We start from the raw sequence: 24,886 nt of genomic DNA, 5'->3' as shown, positions 1-24,886 counted from the left end.
CGAAGCGTTTACTGAGTGAAGACAGTAGTACCTTAACACAGCGGAGCTTTCCCTGCTGAAAACAGAGGATGGTTTCCTGGCTTTGATAGCTACCTTGGCACCAGTACAGCCAAACCCCCAGCAGAGCCTGCCCGCCTTCCCATGCACGCAGACGTGCCTTGCCAATCGTACCTGCACCTTCACAGCTGAGCACATCTTTATTGGTATTTATACCAGTTATCAATAAGTATGAAGCCAAATTCCCAATGCTCTTCTGACACAGAGTGTAGCCTTTTATTCATCTCTTATTCAGGCGAATGGGATTGGTAACTCCTCCACCAAGACCCAGGAATTCACGGATGGGTTGACTCCTTCACATGATGAATACCAGATAAGGCCCTTCTGCCAAGCACTGTGCTGTCTGCAACTGGATTTGAGCCACGAAGCAGAAAGCTGCACGTGCAGCCCGCTTACATGGAAACCTGGCCAGGAAAGTATAAACCGGACAGTCTGCAAGAGACGAGCAGCTTCCAAAAGAATTGCTTCAGATTCACAATGAAGTTGGCCAAAACAGCAGTCACTAAAGTACATAGTTTTGCATTTAGAAACAAATTCAAACATTAAAAAAATAAATAAATAAATAAAGTCTTGAATAATACAGTAGGACAGTAGGACATGCCAACCTGGCAGGAAAGGACGCCGATCTGAGAAGCTGATGAAGATACACCAATTGTTTGGTATGACAGAAACCAAGTTTTAATATCCTGTTCACAAGCTGTCCTGTTTTATCACACAGTGATCAAACATTCAAAACTTCAATATGGTTTTAAAAAAGCATAGTAAAGTAAAATCATCTTTACAGATCAATAACTCAGTCCTCCCATATTACCATTTATGCTTTTAAATTTCCTCCTTTGGTCACCATAGAAGTTAACATCAGCCTGAGCAAATTCATCATATGTCTTCATAAAAGGGTATCTAAGACTTAATCAAAAAGACACTGAAAATCAGAAGCAAGGTGTGTGGCTCAAATACCACTTGCCCGATGTGTTTGTTTCTATCTTTCAAACAGGAACCCAAAACCAGGCTTAGTATCGTTAACTGTTTTATAATAAACCTAAAAAAGCCAGCTGAAAGTGTCAAGATAATGCTTTCCTCCAGTAATCTGGCAGAGCCACACACTGTTCTGTTCCCTTCGCACGCAGCACAGCAGACAGCATTCAGCTCCCACGGGACAACCGGCTGGGAATTTAGTACCTTACTTAGATGAGAACTCTTAATTGGATGCTCTCACCCAAGCCCAGTGAAACTTGAGGTGTATTCTTTCAGCATGGATATAGCATGTCGTATTTACAGGGATTTATAACCAGAGTATCTGAGGTTGGAAGGGACCTCTGAGGATCACCTCCCTGCCAAGCAGGATCACCTGGAGCGCGTTGCACAGGTGATAATCTGTGCATTTCATACAACACCTACATGGAATCTTAATTATTAAGAGATAATTGACTTCACAGGCACATTAGATGATGAGGAAAGCCACTGGCAGAACTAGAAACATTTTCTATCAACAAATGTGCTCTGCCAAAAGAATACCACGGCAGCGGTAAGATCTTGTTGCAGGCCCACATAGATTTTGGATCTTTGTTGGATCCCATCTTGCACAAATCCTATTAATCCTGGCATGGAACTGAAGACCACCGCTGAGCAGACTTGTTACATGACAGGAGGGCACCTGTGAGAGTACTTTCACACCTAGAAGTTATTACATTTATGGTATCCAACGTGTTGTGCCCCCCCCCTCCCCCCCAAAAAAAAGACACCCCAAACACCACTATAGGCCACATTCACAACTGATTTTAACAAACTACAGGAGTTATATGGAGCTCAACTGCATTTTAAATTACAGATACTCAGGAACAGCTGGTGCTCCCTGTAAATGTACGTAATTGAGAGGGTTTACACATACTGGGCAAGCTTTACCTAGATGTAACAACTCTATTCCTCATGCCAACCACTTTCAGTAGACGCATTACTTTAAAAACGTGTGTATGTACCACACAACGAGCACACAGCTTCGTGTTGTAACACTTTATTGAAAGCCGAGGTTACGCTCAATTTCAGTTAGAGCTGTGGTGGATTTCTACACCAGACGAACTTTCAGCTCTCCTTTTTCCCCCTCCCCTTTCTCTCAGGGCTTCCGGCACCGGCCCTCGCTGGAGGCCGCAGGCCGGGGCTCCCAGGAAGCACAAAACCCTGCAATTTCATACAAATCTGCCCCAAAAGATGCCCGACAGCCGGGACGCCCCCGCCCCCCGCCTCAGGCCGGGTCCCGCCGGCCCAGCGGGCGCCAACCACTTCCCGCCCAGGGCGGGGGGACCCGCAGCCGCCCTGCCGCGCGCGCGCGCGCACCCCCGCCTCAGCCCGTACCAACGCGCCGTGACGCGGGGGGGGGACGGACGCGCGCAAGCCTTCGGGTCGGCGCGTTCCATCTACCGCCTGGCGCAGGGGGAGGATCGCCCGCCCCCTCCCTGCTCGCTCAGGCGGGAAGCATTGCACGCGCGGCGCTGTTCCCCCCCTCCCCAGGCACTGTGGTACCACCCAGCTCCTGGTGGCCCGCCCCGGGCCCACGTGACCAGTTTCCCGGCGTTCCCCGGGCTCGGCCCCGCCGCAGCTTCCCCCGCGCCCGCTCCGCTCCGGGGCCCGGCCCCGCCGCTGCCGCCTTCGCTCGGCCCGGCCCGGCCGCAGCCCCCCCCCGCCGCCAAGGGGCCGCTCCCGCCTCGCCTCGCCTCTTCCCTCTCCGCCCGGTCCTCGGGGGAGCCGCTCCCGGCCGGGACATGTCGGGCGGCGACTCCGCGGCGGCGGCTGCCGCGGCCTCCCCTCAGCCGCTGCCCTTCTCGCTGCCCAAGCCGCCCCCCCTCATGCAGCTGACTCCGGGGGACGCCGTCCGGCCCGTGGCCGCCGCCGCCGCCGACCAATCGCCGAAGGGCAGCCGGCTGGCGGGCCGCCCCGATTGGCCGGCGGGGAAGCCAGTCAGCCTGCTGGCGCCGCTGCTCCCGCCCCGCGGCGAGCCCGAGCCCCTGATGCCCTTCGGGCCCTCGTCGCGGCAGCCGCTGCGCGGGCGGCTCCTGGGCAGGTGCGGCGGGGGCAGCCTGCTGAGCCCCGCCATGCGGCCCGGCGCCGTCGACCGCGGCTCGCTCATGGTGAGTGAGGGGCGGGGACGCGCAGGGAACCGGGCGGGGGGGTGGCTGGGGGAAGGGGGGTGGGCTGCTGCTGCTCTGAAATGGCACCTTCAGGTGGTGATTCTGTAGTGAACTGGAGCATCTACCTGCAGAGCTGTGGTGTGAGGCTGGGCTGTGTGCTCTGCGAGGAAGTTCCTTCACGGTGAGGCTCCTAAAGCACTCCTAAAACCAATACTTGTGGCCACAACAACGTGTTTGAGAATTGTTTTAAAAATGACATCTGTCACCTGTAGCCACTTTTGTTCTTGCAGTGTGACCATACCAGGCATTGCAAGAGCAACAGAGTTCAGTTGTTTAAGAAAATAATGAGATGGTGATCACGTTCATTGTAAAGTCTCTTTCAGACGAGGATATGAGGAGTGAAAGGAAATCGTGTAGCTTTGCACGATGAGCAAACTCACTCGTAGTTGTGCAGAAGAGCATGGATAAATAGTTACAAACCCAAGTTCAGTATGCTTTGCTGTGACAAGCCATAAGGTGGCTTGAGAAAGACTGTGGAGTTTTCATTTGGATGTTGGTTTTGAAGCTTTATTTGTTCTAATATTCCTGACTCTAGAGGACCTGGAAGATCAAATGCTTACTGTCATTACTGTTACACAGTATCGAGTTAAAATTGATTAAATAACTTTGAGTCCAGCGTTCAGCCTCTCTTTGTTCTGAGTGCTTTTGTGGGTTGTTGGCCTCACGCTCATTGTATTTCCTTTGTTGCTGCCTTTCAGATGGGACACCCAGGGATGCCACATTACCCGCCCATGGGGATGCACCCCATGGGGCAGAGGCCACCGAATATGCCACCGGTTCCGCATGGTATGATGCCTCAGATGATGCCTCCCATGGGAGGACCGCCGATGGGGCAGGTAACGCATTTTTAGTGTCTTTTTCTTTCTTCCCATAACGATGTCAGGTCATCCCCGTGTGTAGGTAAGTCTCATATGACAGCTTGCAAGTGCAAAGGTTAATTAATTGTTCAGGGTGTCTTATGCCACAATTCCTATCCACGTGTAATGTGCAGAAACTCTTCTCATTATAGTAGATAATCGATGTTCTTCATTTGGCTGTTTAAGCATTAATAGGTGTAGGTATGAACCTATAATTTGAATAAAAAGCTGCTGGTTTTGCATGGATTTTGGAGAAGTAAGGTCACATCTTAGTACGTGTCAGAATTGAAAAGTGTTGGTTCTTCTCGGCAGTAGAAAAGTTAGAGGATTTCATGTTTCTTTCATTCTTGGCTATCTGCTCTGTCCAGGTAGCCAAAAATTGCAGGGAAAAATATTTACAACTTGAGTTTTTGCAGAATTCCTTCCAGAAACCTAGGGAGTGACGTGTAATATGCTGTTGTTGCTAGTGGAATGTGCAGTTGGAAAATAAACTTTGACCGGTGTGAAACTGGGTTGACAGGTAGAGTAGCCAGAATCATAGCTGTGCTTTTTGCACATTTAAGGCTTTATTTTAAATAATGAGAAATCCTTCCCTGTGTGGTTTCCGATTAAGAAGCAGTTCTCTTTCTGCATGTAAGAAGTGCTGCACTAATACTGCTGGTGGTAGTGGTTTGCCTAAGTAGGAACTGAGGGTTATCAAGTAGCCTGGTGAGGGGTTGTCATGAATGGTTAATGCTTCAAGAAGAGCCCGCAAGGACATCCTGGCCGCTCGTTGTGCTCCTTTGCAGTACCTTGGATAGAGAATGTGCTTTTTTTTCCACTGATGCACTGAGCCTGAGAGGACTCTTCAGCATGGTTTTGCAGCCTGTTAGATCTTCAAAGTTAATCCAGTTTTAAAAGGTGAGGAGGACTTGGCTCTTAGTATGATAGCTACTAGTGTGAGCTTCTGTGTGTGTTTGTCAAAAACTTAAATAGCAATTGTGTTTTCTTCCTCTGCTTAACAGCTGTTTTGGTTTGTTTACTTCTCTTCCACTATTCTTACCCATGTAATGTGTGTGTAACGTTCTTACCCATCTCGGTGTCTAATATTTTAGTGAGCAACGTAGATAGAGAGCTGAGGAATCTTTGGTAGGTGCAGACTGAAAAGCTAAAGATAAATGGCATGGCCGAGAAGGGATTAGAGGCTTAATTATCTTGCAGCCTTGAGGATGGGATGGGGTGGTGATACCCTCATGCCAGATGGGTGGAAGTGTCAGCTCGTGTTGGCTTGTTTCCTTGGGTGATAACCACTTTCTTCCAGCACTTATTGGAGGTTATCGGGGAAACTTTGCAGGATGAGGTGTTTTCCTAGCTTTCCTTTCTGAGGTGAACCCCTGTAGGACAAGTGTCTCCTTGCATAGGTAATAGCAGCAGTAGTGTGGCCTCCTCTCAGCACCAGGCAGAGGAAGGAAGGCCTTTTGGAAATGAGTAGGGTCACCTTCCCAACAGATTTTTAATTTTTTTTTTAAAACTTTGTGTGTTAGTGTCACACAGAAACAGAGCAGTGCTCGGGGTTTCTGCAGGACCTGGGCCAGGGCTTTTAAGAAGCTTGATGCTCTCAGAGCCCCCTTAGTTGGAAGTAGCAGTGGGGCAAGAGCGCTTTCTTCTCCTGCTTCTACAGGATGGCGAGGAATAGGAGGGACCGCCTTCCAGTCTTTCCTTCCTCCCTCACCCTCCCAAGAAAACCTTGTGGATTGAGGGTGGAGCAGTAGCCCTACCACATGCCCTCTTTTCCCACGAGATGCAAGATGAGGAGAGTGGTAACCTGGTGCTCCCTGAAGATACAGGGGGATGGGGTCTCTTGGCCAGCCTGCCAAGGACAATAAAGGTAAAGGGGCACAACTGGAAGGTTGAAGGGGGTTGACTTCTAGATCGGTGGCCAAAAAATGGTGTTGGCAATACCTCAATTATATATTTTGTTCCTTTTGCCACTTTATTAACAGTTTAGCAATTCTTAGAAGGCAGGACTGGTAAAAATAATAATGGGAAACATACAAAATATTAAACAAAAGCATTATCAGCTTTCCAGCGTATCAGTTCAGTGTGTAACTTCTGCATGACCATCCCTTGAGACTAGCTTATCTGAGTAGCAGTTCTGTGTTTTGTATCCCATCAGATAACCCAACAAACTCAGATACAAGGCTAGACTCAAACTTTCCCTTGCTGTGGTATGGTGTTTATCCCCATTGCTGAGTTCACGTTGTACGTAGTTTAATACTGTATGTCTACATGAAGATTTTTGTCCAGGTCTTTAAAAAGAGTTCAGAAATTACTTAGGGTTTTTGATGTTTAAATTTAATAGCTCTTCATCTTGAAGTTATTTGCAGAAATTCATTATTCTAGTGTTCCTGTAAAGTGTTTCTTCTGTTTGCAGAGGTGAGGGAAAAGGGAGACAGGTTGAAAGTTGCAAAAAAAAATTGTGAGCAGAACTAATCTTAGACTCTGAGTTTACTTTTCCTATGTTTAATTAATTCCACGTGGCCTTGGAATTTTGCAGAATTTTTTCCCAACCTTTATTTTTCCTGCTCTAAGTTACAATTTCAGCAATAGCTTATCAAGTAGATTACATACCTCATCATTTGCTGCTGTTCTTTTGTTGTAGTGGTATTTGTTAGTATTACGTATCAGACTTCAGAATAACTGAGATGCGTTACTCCTAATGTAAGTTTTTGTAGGAATCAGAAGGGAATCAGGATTCTACAGATGTAACTTACTTTTTGCTTCCAAATGCTTAGAAGGTTCATTTGTATTAAAACAAGTATCATGTAATTATTTTAAAACAAAGATGAGAGGCGGCATATTTAATGTTTAAAATATAAAGTATATCTGAAGTACTGTTCAATTGTAGATGCCTGGAATGATGCAGTCGGTAATGCCTGGAATGATGATGTCTCACATGTCCCAAGCTGCTATGCAGCCTACAGTTCCGGTGAGTTTAATTTCACTTTATTGAATTTAAAAATGTCTCTGTGTCAGCTGTTCTTGTTTAGCATGGCTATGTCTTTGGTTTCTTCAGCTGGACTGTGGAAAAGCTATCGCTAATTGCGATGAAGCTTTATGTAGGAGATAAAGATGAAGCTTTATGTAGGAGATAATTTATTTGGGGGATAAAGACAGTTATTGGGATAATGGCAGGAGAGACCCCTGGTGTACCTTATTTTGTATATTGCCTTTCTGAGAAGTAGCTTGATGTTCCTAATTCAAGTCAACAGTAATAACTGTGTGGGTGATGGGAAGCTAGGAATCCATATTTAAGACATCAGAGCATTTTGCTGCTGGACGCACACTTGTTTGGATAAGTACTGCATTTATTGATCTAATTACAATTGTACTTGGTGCTTAAATATCTGCTGATTGTTTCTACAGCCAGGGGTGAACAGCATGGACGCGCAAGTAGGTAAGTATAAGCTCTTTCTTACTATTTCAAAGTATTTCACCAAAATTAGATGAAGTACCCCCAAAAAAAACCACACTTCCATAAAACATAATTTAACTGTCACTGATTCCCAGAGAAATTATTTTTCTTTAAGTTTGTGTTTTTACCTAGGAAAAAGAATGTAACCAGCCTTTTTTGATTGTTTTCTTAGGTGTAACGCCACCTGGAACTCAGGTAGGTGAAAATCAAAATTCTAGAAGTCTTTGGTAGAAGCGTGATGTTGCACAAACATGGCTTTACAGATTTAAAACTTTGTTTTTGTCCTCCATTTATGGAGCTTGCTGGCCTATCTGTGATTTAAGGCTTCATTAGATTATCAATTGGTAGTTAATGTTAAAATTAATAGCTTCAAATGCATTTCTTCTGCTTTGCCAAGGTTTTCAAAATGTTTTATGTGACAGTAGTAGTTTTATTTAAAAGAATTGAGCTCGAAATTAAGTAGAAGGTCTGCTTTTCTTGTTATTTCCATGAATTTTTGAGCTTTGAAATTAATCTTTGTCTAGTTCTTCTAGTATGCAGGGCAGTTTATTTTGAATTTTTTAGGTGTCTAGGATATAACTCACTTGCTGTTCAGATAGGTCAAAAATACCCATGTTACTTTAAAGCTGCCTCTTTTCAGTTTTAAGCCTGCCAGTGTCAGGCTAGGCAGTTATTCAGGGTACAGCTGTGGCTTTGTACAGAAGAAGAGTGAAAGTTGTTCCTACTTTTTTCCTTGTTAAGTCCCCCTTCTGTTACACAAGCTGTTTATAAGCCGATTTTTACCTAGTGTCATTATTAAATGAATATCAGTTTTTAGATGCATATGAGCGAGTATCAGTTGTCCTTTTATTTCTGAGACGTGCATTCTGTGCAATTGACCTGTGAAAGGGTTGTGTCTTCTCAGCCACACTCAGTAACTGAAATGGCAGATTTTCAGAACAGATTTCAGCTAAAGCTGAGTTCTGCCACCTCTGATTTCAGTAAGTTTATGTAAGCTGTTGTTGAAAAGCATGAAGGTGCTCCTGAGTTCACATTAAACTCTTGAAGTCGGATTTCCTTGAAGGAAGTTTTTCTTAGTTTTGAAAACATGGCATGCTTTGGGGTTATTACTTGAAGTTGCTAGGGTCTGATCACATTATCTTTTCCTTTCTGATGGCAATTGGCTGCTTTGGAATGCTGAAGGGGAGGGCGGTGGGAGACTTAATAGCTTAGCGCAAACTCGATTCTTGAAAACAACACCAACTTAACTGTGTTCAGATTTTATTTTGCTGCGTTTTCTTTGCTGCTGAATTATTTACTATTTTTAATATGCACATTCAAATGAAAAACAAATAGTAACCAGAATGTCTTTTCAGAGCTCTGTTTTGTTTCGCCCTCAGACAACACATCCTGTAGTTTGCGCAGCTCAGCAAACCGCCACAACCAACAGTTCTGTTAATGAAGAGCACTCTAAACAGGTTTATCTGCTTTCCACTTGTATTGTACTTTTTAGTGGCTTTTGGTAGCATCTCGGTCATCAATTATTGTTCATCGTTAATGTTATATTCAAATTTCCTAGAAATCTACGTGGACAGAACACAAATCACCTGATGGAAGAACATACTACTATAATACTGAAACAAAGCAGTCTACGTGGGAGAAGCCAGATGATCTCAAAACACCAGCTGAGGTAAACTAAATTCAAAGGAAAATTACTGTATTGTGTGAGTGTGCGTGAAGGCAAGAACTTACTATGTGACTGACATGCAGGATAGGTGCGCCAACAGATTTTTATCAGTGGGAGCCAACTCCTAAAAGTAGAAATGTTGCAAATATGTTTATATTCCATTCCTTATATTGGTGGAACTTAAAGCTGCAAAATGGACAAAACTAAAACAGTTCTCCTCAATTTATATGTAATTTTTCCCAATCAAAAAGGTGGCATTCTTCAATGTTCAGACAAGTGATGTGTTTCCATCACTAGGGAGGATTTTCCTTGGCAGGTAGATGCCTTGTATTTGTCGATCCTTAAATGATTTCTTGGCTTAGTGCTTATGGCTCACTTCTAGCAGTCTTCTAAATATAAAATACTACTGGAAACTTGATTTTATATTTTTTTTTCTCCGTTAGCAATTGTTGTCAAAGTGTCCCTGGAAAGAGTACAAATCTGATTCTGGAAAGCCATACTACTATAATTCCCAAACAAAGGAATCGCGCTGGGCAAAACCCAAAGAACTTGAAGATCTTGAAGGTAATGTCAATAAAGTTGAGTAAGGAGGGTGACAGAGGGCTGCAAGCTGTGCACATGCATGAATTATGGCAGAAGATCATTGTCAGAGCATAGGAGTTACACTTCCGCTAGAAATAAAAACGACTGGAATTAGCTGTATGCAATAGAGTTAGTGCAATCTGTGATTTCTATGGAGCATTCTTGTTTTCTTTGCTTTTTCTACCTCATTGCCACCCAGTTTTCTGTAATACCCTTAGTCCTTGCCACTTCTGTAGTGCAGCAGCAGAAGCTCCCCCTCGTGTCCTTAACCCGGAACTGAATTAGGATGTAACGTGCTGGCTTGTTCAGGGTGATGTGCGTGTTCTCGTTACATTAGGTAATGCTTCATTTGAGTCTGTTGTATGATTTCACTCTTAGCCACCAATTCTTTGGAAATGTGGGAACTTTTGGTAGAATTTAACGGGCTCAGGTTTGTGAGGGAAGACAAGAAGCAGAGGAGCCACCGTAGTAATCCTCATTGACTTGGGAAAACAGGATAAAAGGGTGCTGGACTTCTGTAATACTGTATAGCTTATAATCGAGTAGGAATTGCGTTTTGTTTTGGTGTCTTGGAAGAATTTTAAAAATAGTAATATGTTTTATACTGAAAGCAGAGTGTCTACTGAAAGCCAAAACTGTGTGCCAGGCTTTGCTTAGGTAATTATTTCCTGTTAATTTCTCTCAAAAAATATTATGAGAAACTGTTGTGGCAAAAAAATATTAGTATGTTTGTATTGTTCTGCTCTGTTGTAAAAACAGGAGGGGAGGGATGCAGAACGTTGTCTCTTCTTTTAAAAACACGATGATGTGCTCTTGTTCTTCACTTTTAGAACAGTTTTGTTTGGTATAGTGAGGGAAATAAGATCTTGATGAAAAACTACAAAATCAGCTGTTTATGAAACAAATATATAGAATACTACAATTAATAAGCATTAGTGATTGTTTGAATATGAAAGAAGGAAAGATCTGTTTCAATAAGCTTGACATTCTGTTCTTTAAAATAGTCTGAAGTTGAAATAATTACTTTAAATTGAAGAAATCCCTTTCATATACCCTAATCTTAATTTAGTGGGTTTTCTAAATTCTGTTTCAGTTGTAACTGATTTCAGTCTTCAAAGGACAATGGTAATGAAGATATTTAAAGCTGTGCTTTTATTAAGTCATGCTAACAGTGACTTTTTACCATACGTAAATGTCTTTTTTAAAGCTGTATTTTGTTTTGTTTTTTTCTTCTCCTCTAGCAATGATTAAAGCAGAAGAAAACAGGTATGTTTTTAGTGTATTACTAGTGTTGTGTTTTATGTTAGGCTGCCTTCTTAAAAGTAGAATTTAGTCCTTGAATCTTAAACACGGTCCTTGCATGGACAGGTTACCCAGAGAATGTGGCTGCCCCGTCCCTGGAGGTGTTCAGGGTCAGGTTAGACAAGGCCCTGGGCAACCTGATCTAGTGGCTGGCACCCCTACCTATAGCAGGGGGTTGGAATTGGGTGATCTTCAAGGTCCATTCCAACCCAAGCTGTTCTTTGATATTATCTTATGATATAATACATATATGCATAGTTTCCTTGAAGCCTTTCTATCTCAGAGCTGATTATTTTGTACTATTCTGAGATAAAATATTGGTAACTTGACTTAAACCTCTCCCTTCCTACTTTAAGTTCTTTAAGCTACTGTTTTCCCTAAACTGTTAAGCTCTCCAGTGCTTAAATGTGACTTGCCATTTTTGATACCTGCAGCACCAAGCCTGAAGAGTCAACTGCAACAGCATCTGCTGCAGGAGAAGCAGCAAACGCAACCACCGCAGCCACAACTGCTGCCGAAACCGCAGCAGCTGCCACCACTGCCACTACTGCAGCAACAACAGCCTCTGAAGGAGAAACTGCTGCAGCTTCTGCGACAGAAAATGAGAGTACTGCCACAGCCACAGCAGAGGAACAGGGACAGCAAGCGACTTCTGCACCTGCTGCACAGGAACAGAGTGCAGAAACTGCAGCTAATGCAGCAGACGATTCTTCCAAGCAAGAGGGTTCAGCAGAGTAAGTAAAATTATATAGGATTTAGGGTTTCTGAACTTCTGTATTTCTCGTCAGATTTGGTTTATCTCCAGTTCTAGGTGGCCAGGCTTCTTTGACAGCTAGCTCTTTCTTCAGTGAAACATGAGCATGAATCTCAATGGCAGCAGTGAAGAATGAATAAGAAAGAGGAAGAAGTGTTAAATTTATTTTTAAAATCTAATGCCCTCTTGCCAGCCTTCCCCTAAAGCTACTGGAGAACTGTTTGTGGCTCACAGTTAGTAAATTTTCAATAGCTTGAAGAGTTCTCTGGTGGTAACATTATACATTTACCCTGTATGACTCTTCAGTGACTTTAACTTAGAAAAAATTTGCTTAAATACTAAAATCATTCATTTTTGTCTATAGTGCTGCTTCAAAGAAAGATGACGATGATGCACAGCCAGTTAAAAAAACCTATACGTGGAATACAAAGGAAGAAGCAAAGCAAGCATTTAAAGAACTCCTAAAAGAAAAGGTATTTCAGTCAGCTACTATTCGTAATGCTTTATAGAACTACAAAAGCTCCAGCTGCTAGATATAGCTAGAGGGCTTTTGTGTTTGTTTTTTTTTTGTAAAGTCTCTCACTGTTGTGAAAGAGGACTTACATGCTAGACAAGAAATGTGGGAAGAGAAATACAGTGAAAGCAGTGTACAGGTTAAGCCTTTTTCAGAAGCACTTTGGGTGAGGAGCCAGATGTAGGATTTTCATCAGGGCTCTCAGGTCAGCTTTTTTCCTTTCTTCCTTATACATAATCCCACACTATCATGCAAACTAACAGTCTGGTGTGTGTCCAGAATTCAGACTGGAATGGTGAATGATCTGATGGATACCTTCACCAGGTGTTTCAGAGACAGTTTAGAGATCCATATTGATCAACAAACTGTTAGGTTAGGTGTGGAGCGTTCCCATGAGCTAGTCTGATTTAACATTTTTAATGAAGTTGTAATTTTAACAATATTTAAATGTTTGTTGAAGTTACGGTTACCAGTATTTTTGACTGACCGTGAGGTACATTCCTAATAAAAGTGTTGTCTGATCATCTAAATCTTGAATTTTTATCATCTTTTCTTTTTTTTAAAGATGGAGGTGAACTGAGAGTAAAATGAGATTCACTTTGGTTTTCCCTCAGTGTATACAATCTGTGTTTTCTCAAATGAGAAAAATTTCCAGGAGAATTTTTTGAAGGAATAGCGATAATACCAAGGAATCTAGTTCCATTTCTCAAGTTGACTGTTAATAAACTGTTAAAGTTTTGTAACAAAGAATGTTTTCTTAACCCCCAAAACATGTAGTGCTTTTCTTTCTAAGGATTTTTTTAAGGAAGATCTCATTGTTAGAAATTGGTGCCAAAGTAATGATGTAATGTCTTGACAGAGAGTACCATCTAATGCATCTTGGGAGCAAGCTATGAAAATGATCATTAATGATCCCCGATACAGGTACTGCTTGATTCTTTTCTCATTACATTTCTATACAAGTATTATTTGATGTAGTTTGACTTGACTGGTGTAACTTTTTGGTTGGTTTAATACATACTTGTCTGTTTGTAAACATACGCCATTGTCAAGGAATGCTGTTCCTTTGCTATGTAAAGCACAAGTCCTGGGTTTAATTTTTGATTTGTGAAAGATGAGGCAATTGACAGTTGTACTTTAGTCAATGTAAATTAATTGCTTGAGAACAAAGGAACGATTTTACTGGAGCTGAAGACTTTCTAGGTTACTTTTTGAAATGGATGACTCCCATAAACATTGGCAGAAAAACTGGTTCATAACAATTATAAAAATAATATTGAAATGTGTAAACACAACCTGAAAATAGGATAGTAGTTTGCTTTATTCGTAACTGCTTTTATTTATAACTTCTCGTTCTTACTACTTTCCTTTTTAAATGATAGTTCATTTCTCTTGAAGGAGAGACAGGGTGATGTCTGGCCATATAGATTAAATATAACTGTCTCAAAGATCTGGATTGTTCAGATGTTTTATGTTTTGACTCCTCAGTTTTGTTCTTTCTAATTTAATTTGCTTTTCTGTAATTCATGTTGGTTTTTTGTTTGTTTGTTTTTTAATACAAAGTGCTTTGGCAAAGTTGAGTGAAAAAAAGCAAGCCTTTAATGCTTACAAAGTTCAAACAGAAAAAGAAGAAAAAGAAGAAGCAAGATCAAAATACAAAGAAGCTAAAGAATCCTTCCAGCGTTTTCTTGAAAACCATGAAAAGATGACATCCACAACAAGATACAAGTAAGATCAATCTTAAATGAAGTTCTGACCTTTGCTAACTTGGCAAGTTTATCCTTAAATGTTCCTGGCTTGCTCTTGGTAATGCTAGCCTTTGCATTTGCTCAGCCTTGAAAAGCCTGTAAGTAAAATATTTATGGGAAAACAACTCTTCTCATTTTCACAGAATGTATTGAAGTCAGGCAAAATAGGCAGGAAAGAAAGAAGAGGTAACACAAGAGTGGTATGCTGATTCAGCACATACGGTTGAATTTCAAATAAGTAAAGGTGAATGGTGACACTGGGAGATGTTCTGTTACATCTGCCATTAACAGCAGAGAAAGTCTGGTAACTTGTTCGTGGAATGTGATACTGTGCAAATGCTGTCAAATTTTGGCATGTCTGGGGCCAACATCCCAAGTGTTAAAATAGAAGTGTGATAGACCTGTCCGGTTATTAAGCCCATAGTAAATACCAAGCCTGCCAGAAATCCGTGTTATCAAAGTTCAGTCAAATTTAAAATCTCAGTTGACAAATTGGCCAGACTCCGATTTTTTTCTTCTCTCTGAGTACCGTATCAAGTACTTGTGAGCACTGACACCAAGCAACTTGGTGTAAGATGGGTGAGTCAGCATCCTGCATTTATGCATACTGAATCTGGAGTCTGTTGGAATGTGGTCTGAGCGTAAAGCTGTGATAACTTCGTTAAACGTGTGATGGTAAGCACGTGAACAGTCCCTTCTGTGCTTGAAGCCTAGCTTATCTTTAAAAATTGCTTTCATTTGTTTGGATTGATTCTGACAGCACAATTTAATTCACAATACTGATGGTTGGTTTCAGGTAGTAGGCATGTGGACTGGTAAGGCTTCTTTCTCTCCAGAAAGATTTGATGAAGTGTTGAGAAACAGTTGTGTGAAGTTTGAGTTTATCCACCACTACGACTTAACATTGTCTGTGGTTTTCTAGGTGGTAAAGATTCTAGGTCAATGCAGACAACGAGTAATTATAGGTAACTTCCCGCCTACAAAAATCAGTAGTTGTGTGGCTTTTTGTACTATCCCTTTTAAAACTCGGGTTCTTTTTTTGTTTTAATTTGATTTTATTTATCATGTTCTGTTTTAAGGGTTAAATCTGATAGCTGTTGTGTAACATTACTGGATCTAAAGGACAGTGCAACTTTATTCTCTGTCTAGTTCACAAATAGGAAAGAAAAAAGAAAGACGTCGCAACTGCCCAAAGGGAGGTGTGTCTAGTAAGCCTGCCATTGAAAATTTTCTTCAGCTGATTTCACAGGGTGCTTAATAGAATTGTAGGTGAACCTGGACTTCATGGAGAGGAATATTAATTCTCAACTGTTTTTGCTGTTTGTAAGAGGGAGAGAAAGCTGCCACAGAATTTGTCCAAGAGAGAAATTACGGAGATGTTGTACAAAAGCATTACTGCCTATAATGTAGCTGATGTTATTGCAAGACAGTGGGACATGTTCAATTAGTATTCACCAGTAAATTGTTGTATGCTTTTTCTTTCTTTATATAGAAAAGCTGAACAAATGTTTGGGGAGATGGAAGTCTGGAATGCAATATCTGAGCGTGATCGTCTTGAAATTTATGAGGATGTCTTGTTTTTTCTGTCTAAGAAAGAGAAGGTAACTTTTGTACCTGTTCTGTTTTTTGACTTACCAGTAAATTAGTTTATACCCCTTGTTAAAGAAATCTTGCAAGCAGCGCAAATCTGTGCGTAGTTCAGGGACAGTCAACATGCAAACAGAAGGGGAGGAATTTGTAGGAAAGAGACTGGGAACCAAATGAGCATTGTTGCATTACTACATTTTCTCCTCAGGAACAAGCCAAACAGTTGCGAAAGAGGAATTGGGAAGCTTTAAAGAACATACTAGATAACATGGCTAATGTCACTTACTGCACTACTTGGTCAGAGGCTCAGCAGTATCTGATGGACAATCCTACGTTTGCAGAAGACGAGGAACTTCAGAGTATGTAAAAAGTCTGCGCGTTTCTTCTGGATGAGGGGAGGGAATGGATCCCTCTTTAGCAGTGAGGGTTCCTGGCTAAGGCTTCCTCTTGCACAGAGGGTTGGTGGTTTTGCTGCTGCACAGGTCTTTAATATATTTCAGTGGTCAATGAATTTTCACCTCACTCCATTAAGAGTAAAAATTGTAAGTAAGTTAGTAAGTAGCAGTACTTAGTTTTTACTCTAAATGCTCTGTTGTTACCTGTTGCTAGATATGGATAAGGAAGATGCGCTGATCTGTTTTGAAGAGCATATCAGGGCACTGGAAAAAGAGGAGGAAGAAGAAAAACAGAAAAGCTTGCTTAGAGAAAGAAGGCGGCAGCGTAAAAATAGAGAATCTTTTCAGGTTGGTGGACTTCATTTTTCTGTCCTAGACACGTCATACAGATTAGAGACTCCGTGTTTTCTTATTTCCTAGGATAGGCTAATGGTACAGATAATGAATCGAATATCAGAGTTGCACCACTTTGTGATGTAATAAATCGGTTTGCCAGAAACTGCAAGAATATGGAAAAATAAAAATTTAGTGAATAGGGAATACCGTGTTATCAGGAGTATTCATTTCAGCTCTTAGCAAAGTCGGAAGTATGATAAGTGATGATGAAATTCCAATTCACTTGTATTTTGTAGATATTTTTAGATGAACTTCATGAGCATGGACAATTACATTCAATGTCCTCTTGGATGGAGTTGTACCCAACCATAAGCTCTGACATCAGATTCACTAATATGCTTGGTCAACCTGGTAAGAATACTTTCCTTCCAACCCTGTAAAAAGTAAGGTGTGAAGCTCTTAATCTTGGGGCAGAGTAAAGCAGGGTTGTTTGTATGTTTTCTAAATTTTTTAAAAAATGCAGCTCTTTTATTAGAGCTAGCTTTTGACTTATTTAGTTTTTTCATCAGGATCAACAGCACTTGATCTTTTCAAGTTCTATGTTGAAGACTTAAAAGCACGTTACCATGATGAAAAGAAGATAATAAAAGACATCTTAAAGGTGAGAGGGGAAAGCTCCCCATTATGCTGTTTCTCCTCTAATGCCAAATACCTCTTTCAAGTGAAATCTTTGCTACCGGGAGGTAGGATTTTACGTTGCGTTAATGTCGTGTATATCACCACTAATGTGAGAATTCCTTACATGCCTGATGCAAAGGAATTGTTTTAACAGGATAAAGGATTTGTGGTTGAAGTGAACACTTCCTTTGAAGACTTTGTCACGGTCATCAGCTCAACTAAAAGAGCTACAACTTTAGATGCAGGAAATATCAAGCTGGCTTTCAATAGCGTAAGTATTAATATATAGGAATGCTCCAAAATTATAATAAAAAATCCCTCTAAAATAAGAATTGGCACTTATTTTCACTGTATTCTTATGACTACTGTCACAATATTTAAGAGGCTGTGTTTTAGAGCCACTTAACCTGTAACCGTTCCAAAATAAAGATTGAAGAAGTGGATTTTTACCCGAAACCATAAGCATTTCATCTTGAGAAAAGTGAAATGCTGCAGTAGGAATTCAGTAATGTTACCGTGCTTATTTGTAACTTTTCTTGTTGAGGGATTTTCATGCATTTCTGTTGGTCTGGCTTGCATCAGGTATTAAATATATTTTATGTTCTTTGAAAAACACTTGCATGCTTTAAAGTAGTGGGTAGGTGCAAATGACAAAAAACTCAAAAGGTAAGCTGTCATTGGGCTTTCCAAAAACTGCATGAGATGGAATTATTAATCTTCTATTTTGATATTTTTCAAATAATCTCAACTTTAATTTAATATAGCTGCTAGAAAAGGCAGAAGCCCGTGAAAGAGAGAGGGAAAAAGAAGAAGCTCGTAAAATGAAGCGGAAAGAGTCTGCCTTCAAGAGTATGCTGAAACAAGCTACTCCTCCAATTGAATTGGATGCTGTCTGGGAAGATGTATGTATTGTCACTTAGATTTGGAAAGACTTTCATAGCTATTTAACAGGCTGTTGTATGCAAAAAATTCTGGATGGCCATCTTTCGTATTAGTATTTCATTGCTGTTCTTCTTACAGATCAGAGATCGATTTGTGAAAGAACCAGCATTTGAAGACATCACTCTAGAGTCCGAAAGAAAAAGAATATTTAAAGACTTCATGCATGTACTAGAGGTAATTACTTTATATTTTCCTGATTAGAGAATATACCAAAAAAAATCTTACCTGATTGTCTCCCTTCCCGCATAATTTAAGAGACAGATGTTCTGTATTTCCCAAAAGGATGGGTAATACAACCTCATTTTGAAAGTGAGGCACTGAAGAAGCATGTTGTAATTATCTGATATGTACTTGTTCATTTAATCTGCTTCCCTGCAAGAATTTTCCAAAGTTAACTAAAATCAACATTTACTGTGGTTTTTGGTTTCTGCTTTAACTGTAGCTAAGTTAGTCTTGTTGAAAAAGGTGTCGTCTTTTTCTAGACAGTGTGAGATAGGAATCTGAAACACATACACTTCATAGCTTTTGTTTCAATTTCTGGAGCTTAAGAGACTTTAAAATGGCTTAATTTCAGAATTTCAAATCTTGCAGAGCAAGGTGTGCAGTATATTGTAGGCCAACTTGAACAAGTAGTTGGATGCATTGAAACAAGGATGCAGGTAACAGGAGCTGTGTGCATCCGTGCCTGAAGCTAGCTCTCTGTCCTTGCTCCTAAACACTTGTTACTACAACTCTAACATGGCAGTACTGGTAGTGGTATATAATTTTTTGACACAAAAAATACTTGATTATCTTTAATTACTACTAGCGATAGGTGCCTTGTGCATGATGGAGATGTCATTAGTTCCTTGCTGTGCCCTGGAGATGAATTCTAACATTTGCCTTTTCGTGTACTCTAGCATGAGTGTCAGCACCATCATTCAAAGAACAAGAAACATTCTAAAAAGTCTAAAAAACATCACAGGAAGCGGTCTCGCTCCCGTTCGGTAAGGCGTTTCATGATGTATTAAAATCTGCTCCTGTAATTAATTGTTTGGAATGCCGTCTTCTTGCTAATCACAATTTTTGTATCAAGGGCTCAGAGTCTGAGGATGATGATAGTCATTCAAAGAAAAAAAGGCAGCGGTCAGAATCTAGATCTGTTTCTGAGCGTTCTTCCAGTGCAGAATCTGGTATGAGATTTTTTTCTTTAAAATGAGTGTTGCTCTGTTACCACTGGGTAATTGTAATCTTACCAATTTTTTTCTCCATATGCGCTTGCAGAGAGAAGTTACAAGAAGTCAAAAAAACACAAGAAAAAGAGCAAGAAGAGAAGACACAAGTCTGTAAGTGCAGCTAAGTTTTTTTTGAGCTAGTTTAAGGGACAACCTGACACCTTATGGTTTTAGCAATCCTTTTTTAGGTATTTAATCACCCAGCTGTCTTTATAGTAAGCACTCCATGAGGTCAGACAGGGTATTGGTATAACAGCAACTTTGTTACATACACGTTAATATTAAACTACTAAAGACCCCCAGATTTGGGGGGGTTAACTGGTTAACTACAACTAATCAAGGGAGCGTGAAGGACTTACTAGTAGCCTGCTGATTGTTGTTTATCATCATGGCAAGTCTCGGCTTTTACTGTGGAGCGCTCTATAGAATCCCTGCCATCTTTGCCTTTGCCTTATGCTAAGCATCGTTCCTTTTGTCTGCTTGAGTATCGGGGTTGGGTTAGAAGCTCTGACATCAAATGTGCTGGAGCATCAAAAGGACCTAAAGTGCAGAAAAAGCTTTTCATTCACTCTGTATCAGTTGAGGCCAAAGAATATTTTTGGTGTTGGGTAGAGAAAGCAGTGGACTCGTTGCTGCAAAGCTTTTCGAAGCTGATCTGTTCTTTTGTTTCTGTAACTTCCGAGCAGTTGGCTGTGCCCTTCAATAGGCAGCATCCACAAAGAGTGGGGATACTGACTGTTAGGCGTTGAGTAACATGTTAGTGCTAAAGGGTCATAGCACCGGCAGGGTCACATAACCTTAGTAACACGGGGATGAAACCGAATGAAAGCACAGTTGCAGCACCTAATCCCTCAGTCCAGTAAAAGCCCAGCAGCATTAAAGCAGTCAAATACGGCAAAGCAACTGTGTTAGCAGAAAAAAAACGTTGACCAGCCTTCACCCTTTCCAGAGATCACCGAAATGCAGAATGTTAGGAATTGGAAGGGACCTTGAAAGATCATCTAGTCCAATCCCCTGCTGGAGCAGGAAAAAATCTTGTTGAATGAATGGCATTGGTGTATAGAAGAGGTGTGTTGTATGGCACCCAGCGTGCCCTGTCTTAGCATGCACTGAAAACTGTAAATGGTGGTGTTTTTTTTAAGACTCTCTCCTTTTCTTTTCAAATCACTTTAGTAATGTGATTTGAAATTATTTGTTTCTGCCCTGGTTAATAGGATGTGTTAAATTAGTAACCGCTTCAAGCAGTTTCTTTCTGATATGGCCTATATTAAAATGAAGTCAGACTTCTCCGAAGTGTTGGTATTCTGTAAACTGGTATCTAACACAGTTAATATTAATACTTAATATTTTCCCTTTGTTTACAAAGGATTCACCAGAATCAGATATTGAACGAGAAAAAGACAAAAAAGAAAGAGAGAGAGAAAGTGAAAAGGATAGAGCTAGACAAAGATCTGAATCAAAACATAAATCTCCGACTAAAAAACGACCTGGAAAAGATTCTGTAAGCTTTCTTATTTCCTTCTTATGTAATGCCTTTGGGCTTTATGTATCACTGGGTTGCTGTAGTATGCAAGGTTATAGGTTGATAAAGGATTTACCTTAAGTAAGGTGCTAAAGCTTTATTTATGTTCCAATTCCATATATAAAAGGACCGAACGTTCAACCAGAGCTGAACCATGCAGACTCTGTGCCCTCACTTAGTGTTCAGTTATTGATGTGTGAAATTATTTGGCTAAATGCTGTTCGTTGCTGGTGACGTGAAGTGTGAATGAGGCACGTTATTTTATAGACCGTCCTGAAGCGTAGTCCGTACTGTGACAAAGTGCTGTTTATGGTTAGACTGCCTTTCTTTTTTTCCATCCAATTTGCCAAATTGATCTCAAAGGAAAATGAGCAGCACAGCTGGGTAAAGATCTGACTGACTGCGGGGCTTCCATTCTAAAACTTTAGTCCTCTTGTCACTGTTTCAGGTAGCAGTTGCTGTGCGGGGTGGTGGTAGCCTGATACTGGAAGAAAATCTAAATTCTTGCACTTCTCAAGCTGGAAAACCATACGGCAGTGTGCTTGTAGTGATCTTGCTCTTTGCTCTGGTGGTTCTGCATGTGACTGGTTTTGGAAGGTGTTCAGGACAGTGTTTTCAAAGACGTGCAAACATGTTCTAATGGAAAAAAAAAAATGGAGGGGGGAGGAATCGGCATTGGGTGTCTTTGTGGGAATCACTTGCCTCCCTCTGGTTAGCTGGATTGCGCTGACGGCGCTGCCCTTCTGGATAGCGCCCCATGTGCTCTGCCTCCCAGGGGGAGGCGGGAGGGCAGATGGCTGCTCTCCGTATTATCCTCTTAAAATAAGCTGCTTTGGCCTCATCTGAATGCCTTTGAAAAACCCAATTACGTGGCTGGATGCAAACATGAACTCAGGTGTGATTAAGTGGTCACTGTCTACTGGAGGACCTCAGCTTAGCTTGCAACTTCCCTCTTTCCCTCCCGCCTCTTGTGACTGCTGCTGCCTGAACGCCCTGCGAGAGAGGCGCCGAGCAGCTCACGGGGCTTGTGAGCAGCACGCTGGTACCGTGCGGAGACGGCTTAAATCCTGCAGTGCTTACGGGCATCAGGCGACACAAGAAACACTGCTCTTGAATGTATTTTATTGGTAGAAGTGTCTGTAGAAAAGTCCTGCTGGAAAATCCAGTGCTCAGCTCTGTGCAGGAACAACTGCGGACAGATGTGTGCCGTGCAGGATAGGTTCGGGGGGATCTTAGTGCTCAGAGAGCATGTGCCTGGGCTTCAGCTGGGAGCCTCCGTGCAGAGCGTTCCCTAATGCCTTGCGAGGCTAGCAGGGGAGCCCTGCTGTGCCTCAGCCAGAGAACAAGGTGTGGAAAATAAATCGCTCTTACCACTAACCTTTTTCTCTCCGCAGGGTAACTGGGACACTTCAGGCAGTGAGCTGAGCGAAGGGGAGCTGGAAAAACAGAGGCGGACTCTTTTGGAACAACTGGATGAAGATCAATGAGAACATTATTTATACCAAATATGTTTACATTGTGGCATAATAAAAGAAACCAATGTCTGATTCAGGATGTGGGTTCTGATATCCTGAGTTCCATTGTTGGAATACCAGTGGGTTTTAATCTTACCACGTAAATACATTCAAGTACTATTACTATGGGCATCAAATCTAGACAAGTGAACGAAATTCTGAGTTACAAGTTGAATGTCTGTCCTTGACCTGCTAGGCAGAATGGGTGTTCTGCTCGCCATGGAGAGAGCCCTTTGAAGGGAACAAGACGGTGAAAGACATTTCAGTTCTCGCTGGATCTTGTCTGCAGGTTAAGGAAAGTGTTGGCACCTTTCTAGCAAAGCATCTCCTAAGTACGGGCCTTCCTAGAAAGGTAGTAATGCTGTTTCCTGGCCACTGTAGGCAGGTAAAATTTCATTTTTAGAAAGATTTTTAATATAGTTTCTTGTGGCTTAATTTGTCTTATGAATTTGGTTTTTTGAAAGGGGAAGGCAGTGAAAGGGGAGTAATGAATCCATTTCTTCATCTGTACTGCAAAAATAATCATATTGAAATTGGTCTTTTATGAACTACATTCCTGGCCAAACCAACTGTGAGCATGTACGTGAAGCAGAAGACCTGACGTCCTGGCTGAGATTCACGTCTAAGTCTCATGTCCAAGCAAATGTTTATGGTAAATAAAATGCAGATGTGGCTGATAGGAATGCAAGAGGTGCTTCAGTGCAGTGCCAGCAGAGAGTGCTGCTGCTCGCAGCTGCCCTTTATTAGCATAAAACCTGATCCAGAACAGCTGCAGCTGTTTCAGCATTTATCTTCACCCTAAGAAAATCTTTAATAAAGTAAAAATCCTGTAAATTGATTTCAATATGTTGCCTTAAGATCCTGCTGAAGAATGTACCACCAGGTTTTCAGTAGCAGCTGCAGTATCGGTGTCTAGAACCTCAGTGTGTGCTAAACCCTTCCTTGAAAAGGGAAAAGGAAGAAGCTTAAGCTCCAAAGCTCTGTCTCCTTTTTGATTGCTTTTAGGAAAGTTGTCAGCCCTGTCCAGCGACACGCAGTGACTGCTGTGGTACACATTCTGAAACCGTTGATTGGAATATTTTTGTACATTTTTATCAATTATTAAACCTTGTCTCCTAGTGTGTACTAGTATTTATTTCTAGTTTTAAATACTGTATACAGCTCTGATAAATTATTACTATCTTATCATTCTTGGATTTAAGCAACGTCTGCTCACACAAAAATACTTGAAGGCTGTATTTAGAGTTTAGCCCTGTTTTCAGTGCATTTTTTCCTAATGTATGACAGCTGTTACTAGTGCAAAAATAACCCCAAAGGTCCAATTCATACAGCGTGCGTTCTTGTTAGGGTGGTTACGTGATTCAGGCTTCTTAAGAATACTATGTGAGATTAAGATTAGTCATGTGAAATTCAAAATGCTGGAGACAGCTGATCTGCGCTATTTAGCAGGAACTGGTAACTTTTTTTTTACCGAGATCATCTAGTATGTAGATGATGGTCAGTACAGAGCCCATTTTGGTACTGCTGCTTTCCAGCTGAGAGCATTAATTGCTCTTTGCACACTCATTGCCCATCGCTTAAAAAAAATGGATGGGTTTGGGCAGCAGGAGTCGTGGTAATTCTTTGCATACAGTGAGGTGTTGGTGTCAAATCTCAGAAGCTGCAGCCTGAAATGTTGGCAGGGGCTTGGTTCCAGGCCGCTCCCCGTGCATGGAAGCAGAGAGGGGAGTTGGTGCTCCCAGGCTGCACGTGCTCAGCAGTGACTTTACCCATGTATTTTATTAACCTTGTATGCTCACTTCCCTGGACTGATATTTTAAGATGGAAATGTGTGAATAGTGCCCAAGTGAAAAAAATAAACCGCAACTGATTTCTAGAACATGAGGTTAGCTGATAATGTTGTCTTACACTGGCTTTACGTTGATTTGGATCCAGGATGGGGAAATGCAAAGGGAACTAATTTAGGATTTGGTCATAATGGTTTGCAAACGCAGAACTTGTGTACAGTATTTTGCTATTGCCTTGCATTTGCTGAACTTACATAAGGAAAACATGTTTTTAAGTAAATACTGCTTTTAAAAGGTTTGCCTTTATTTTTCCATTAAAAAAATAATTTAAAAAATTAATGTTTTTTTTGCATCTTTTAATCAGATCTTCCAAAAAAAATTCCTTAATTGAGTCTTTTCAAAAACAATCCTGGCAAGACCTAATTTATTTTTAAGGGACATGACAAGGCTTTGGGAGTGTGTTTTGTTTTGTTTTTCCCTCTTTTTCTGTGGCCTCACCTCTCCGCTGGCCTGTCCAGGATGCAGTAGAGATGCTCTGCCTGTGCCTCCCCTGCTGGGCAGCACGATGATGCTCTGCATTCAAATGCTCCATTTCTGCCTTGAACTTTAAAGGACTTTTAGCAAAATCAGTTATTTTTAAATGTTAACGGTACCTATGAAGATGTTTAACTGTGTTTGACTTGCTCTACTTTGCTGCCTTCTTGAAGGCAACCTCCCCTCGGAGCTGCCCAGGGGCTGGGGGTGGCAGGGCTGGCGGCCCCGCATTCCCCCCACATTCCGCTGTATTTATTTTGT

General features: G+C 41.5%; 1 protein-coding gene across 6 annotated transcripts; it reads left to right on the top strand.

The window, feature by feature from the left end:
• The first annotated feature begins 2,737 nt into the window (after nt 1-2,737).
• On the top strand, nt 2,738-24,185 carry PRPF40A (pre-mRNA processing factor 40 homolog A). Of its 6 annotated transcripts, none has more exons than XM_035331815.1 (26): nt 2,738-3,179; nt 3,938-4,075; nt 6,984-7,064; nt 7,502-7,532; nt 7,723-7,745; nt 8,906-9,007; nt 9,109-9,219; nt 9,660-9,780; nt 11,040-11,064; nt 11,535-11,834; nt 12,219-12,327; nt 13,228-13,292; nt 13,932-14,096; nt 15,609-15,717; nt 15,912-16,062; nt 16,313-16,446; nt 16,731-16,845; nt 16,992-17,095; nt 17,267-17,383; nt 17,877-18,014; nt 18,133-18,228; nt 18,954-19,040; nt 19,130-19,226; nt 19,318-19,379; nt 20,635-20,769; nt 22,185-24,185. In XM_035331815.1, exons 1-26 carry the CDS (start codon nt 2,814-2,816, stop codon nt 22,275-22,277), a joined length of 3,075 nt encoding a protein of 1,024 aa, XP_035187706.1. In that variant the 5' UTR covers nt 2,738-2,813; the 3' UTR covers nt 22,278-24,185. The 6 variants fall into 6 exon arrangements, with proteins under 6 accessions (XP_035187706.1, XP_035187711.1, XP_035187709.1 ...); XM_035331820.1 differs by having other exon boundaries at nt 8,930-9,007; nt 17,004-17,095; nt 22,185-22,277; XM_035331817.1 differs by having other exon boundaries at nt 2,739-3,179; nt 8,930-9,007.
• The last annotated feature ends 701 nt before the right edge of the window (nt 24,186-24,886 follow it).

The sequence above is a fragment of the Oxyura jamaicensis genome, chromosome 7, assembly GCF_011077185.1.
Source record: "Oxyura jamaicensis isolate SHBP4307 breed ruddy duck chromosome 7, BPBGC_Ojam_1.0, whole genome shotgun sequence".
NCBI classification, from domain to species: Eukaryota; Metazoa; Chordata; class Aves; order Anseriformes; family Anatidae; genus Oxyura; species Oxyura jamaicensis.
This window is presented reverse-complemented; position numbering and strand designations above follow the sequence as displayed.

What these genes read in the sequence shown, in the direction of transcription:
- PRPF40A (XM_035331815.1), top strand. Translation starts at nt 2,814, where the DNA reads ATGTCGGGCGGCGACTCCGCGGCGGCGGCTGCCGCGGCCTCCCCTCAG. An exon ending in GAGGACCGCCGATGGGGCAG is followed by an intron (nt 4,076 to 6,983) that starts GTAACGCATTTT and finishes GTTCAATTGTAG; the next exon opens with ATGCCTGGAATGATGCAGTC. An exon ending in ATGAAGAGCACTCTAAACAG is followed by an intron (nt 9,008 to 9,108) that starts GTTTATCTGCTT and finishes CAAATTTCCTAG; the next exon opens with AAATCTACGTGGACAGAACA.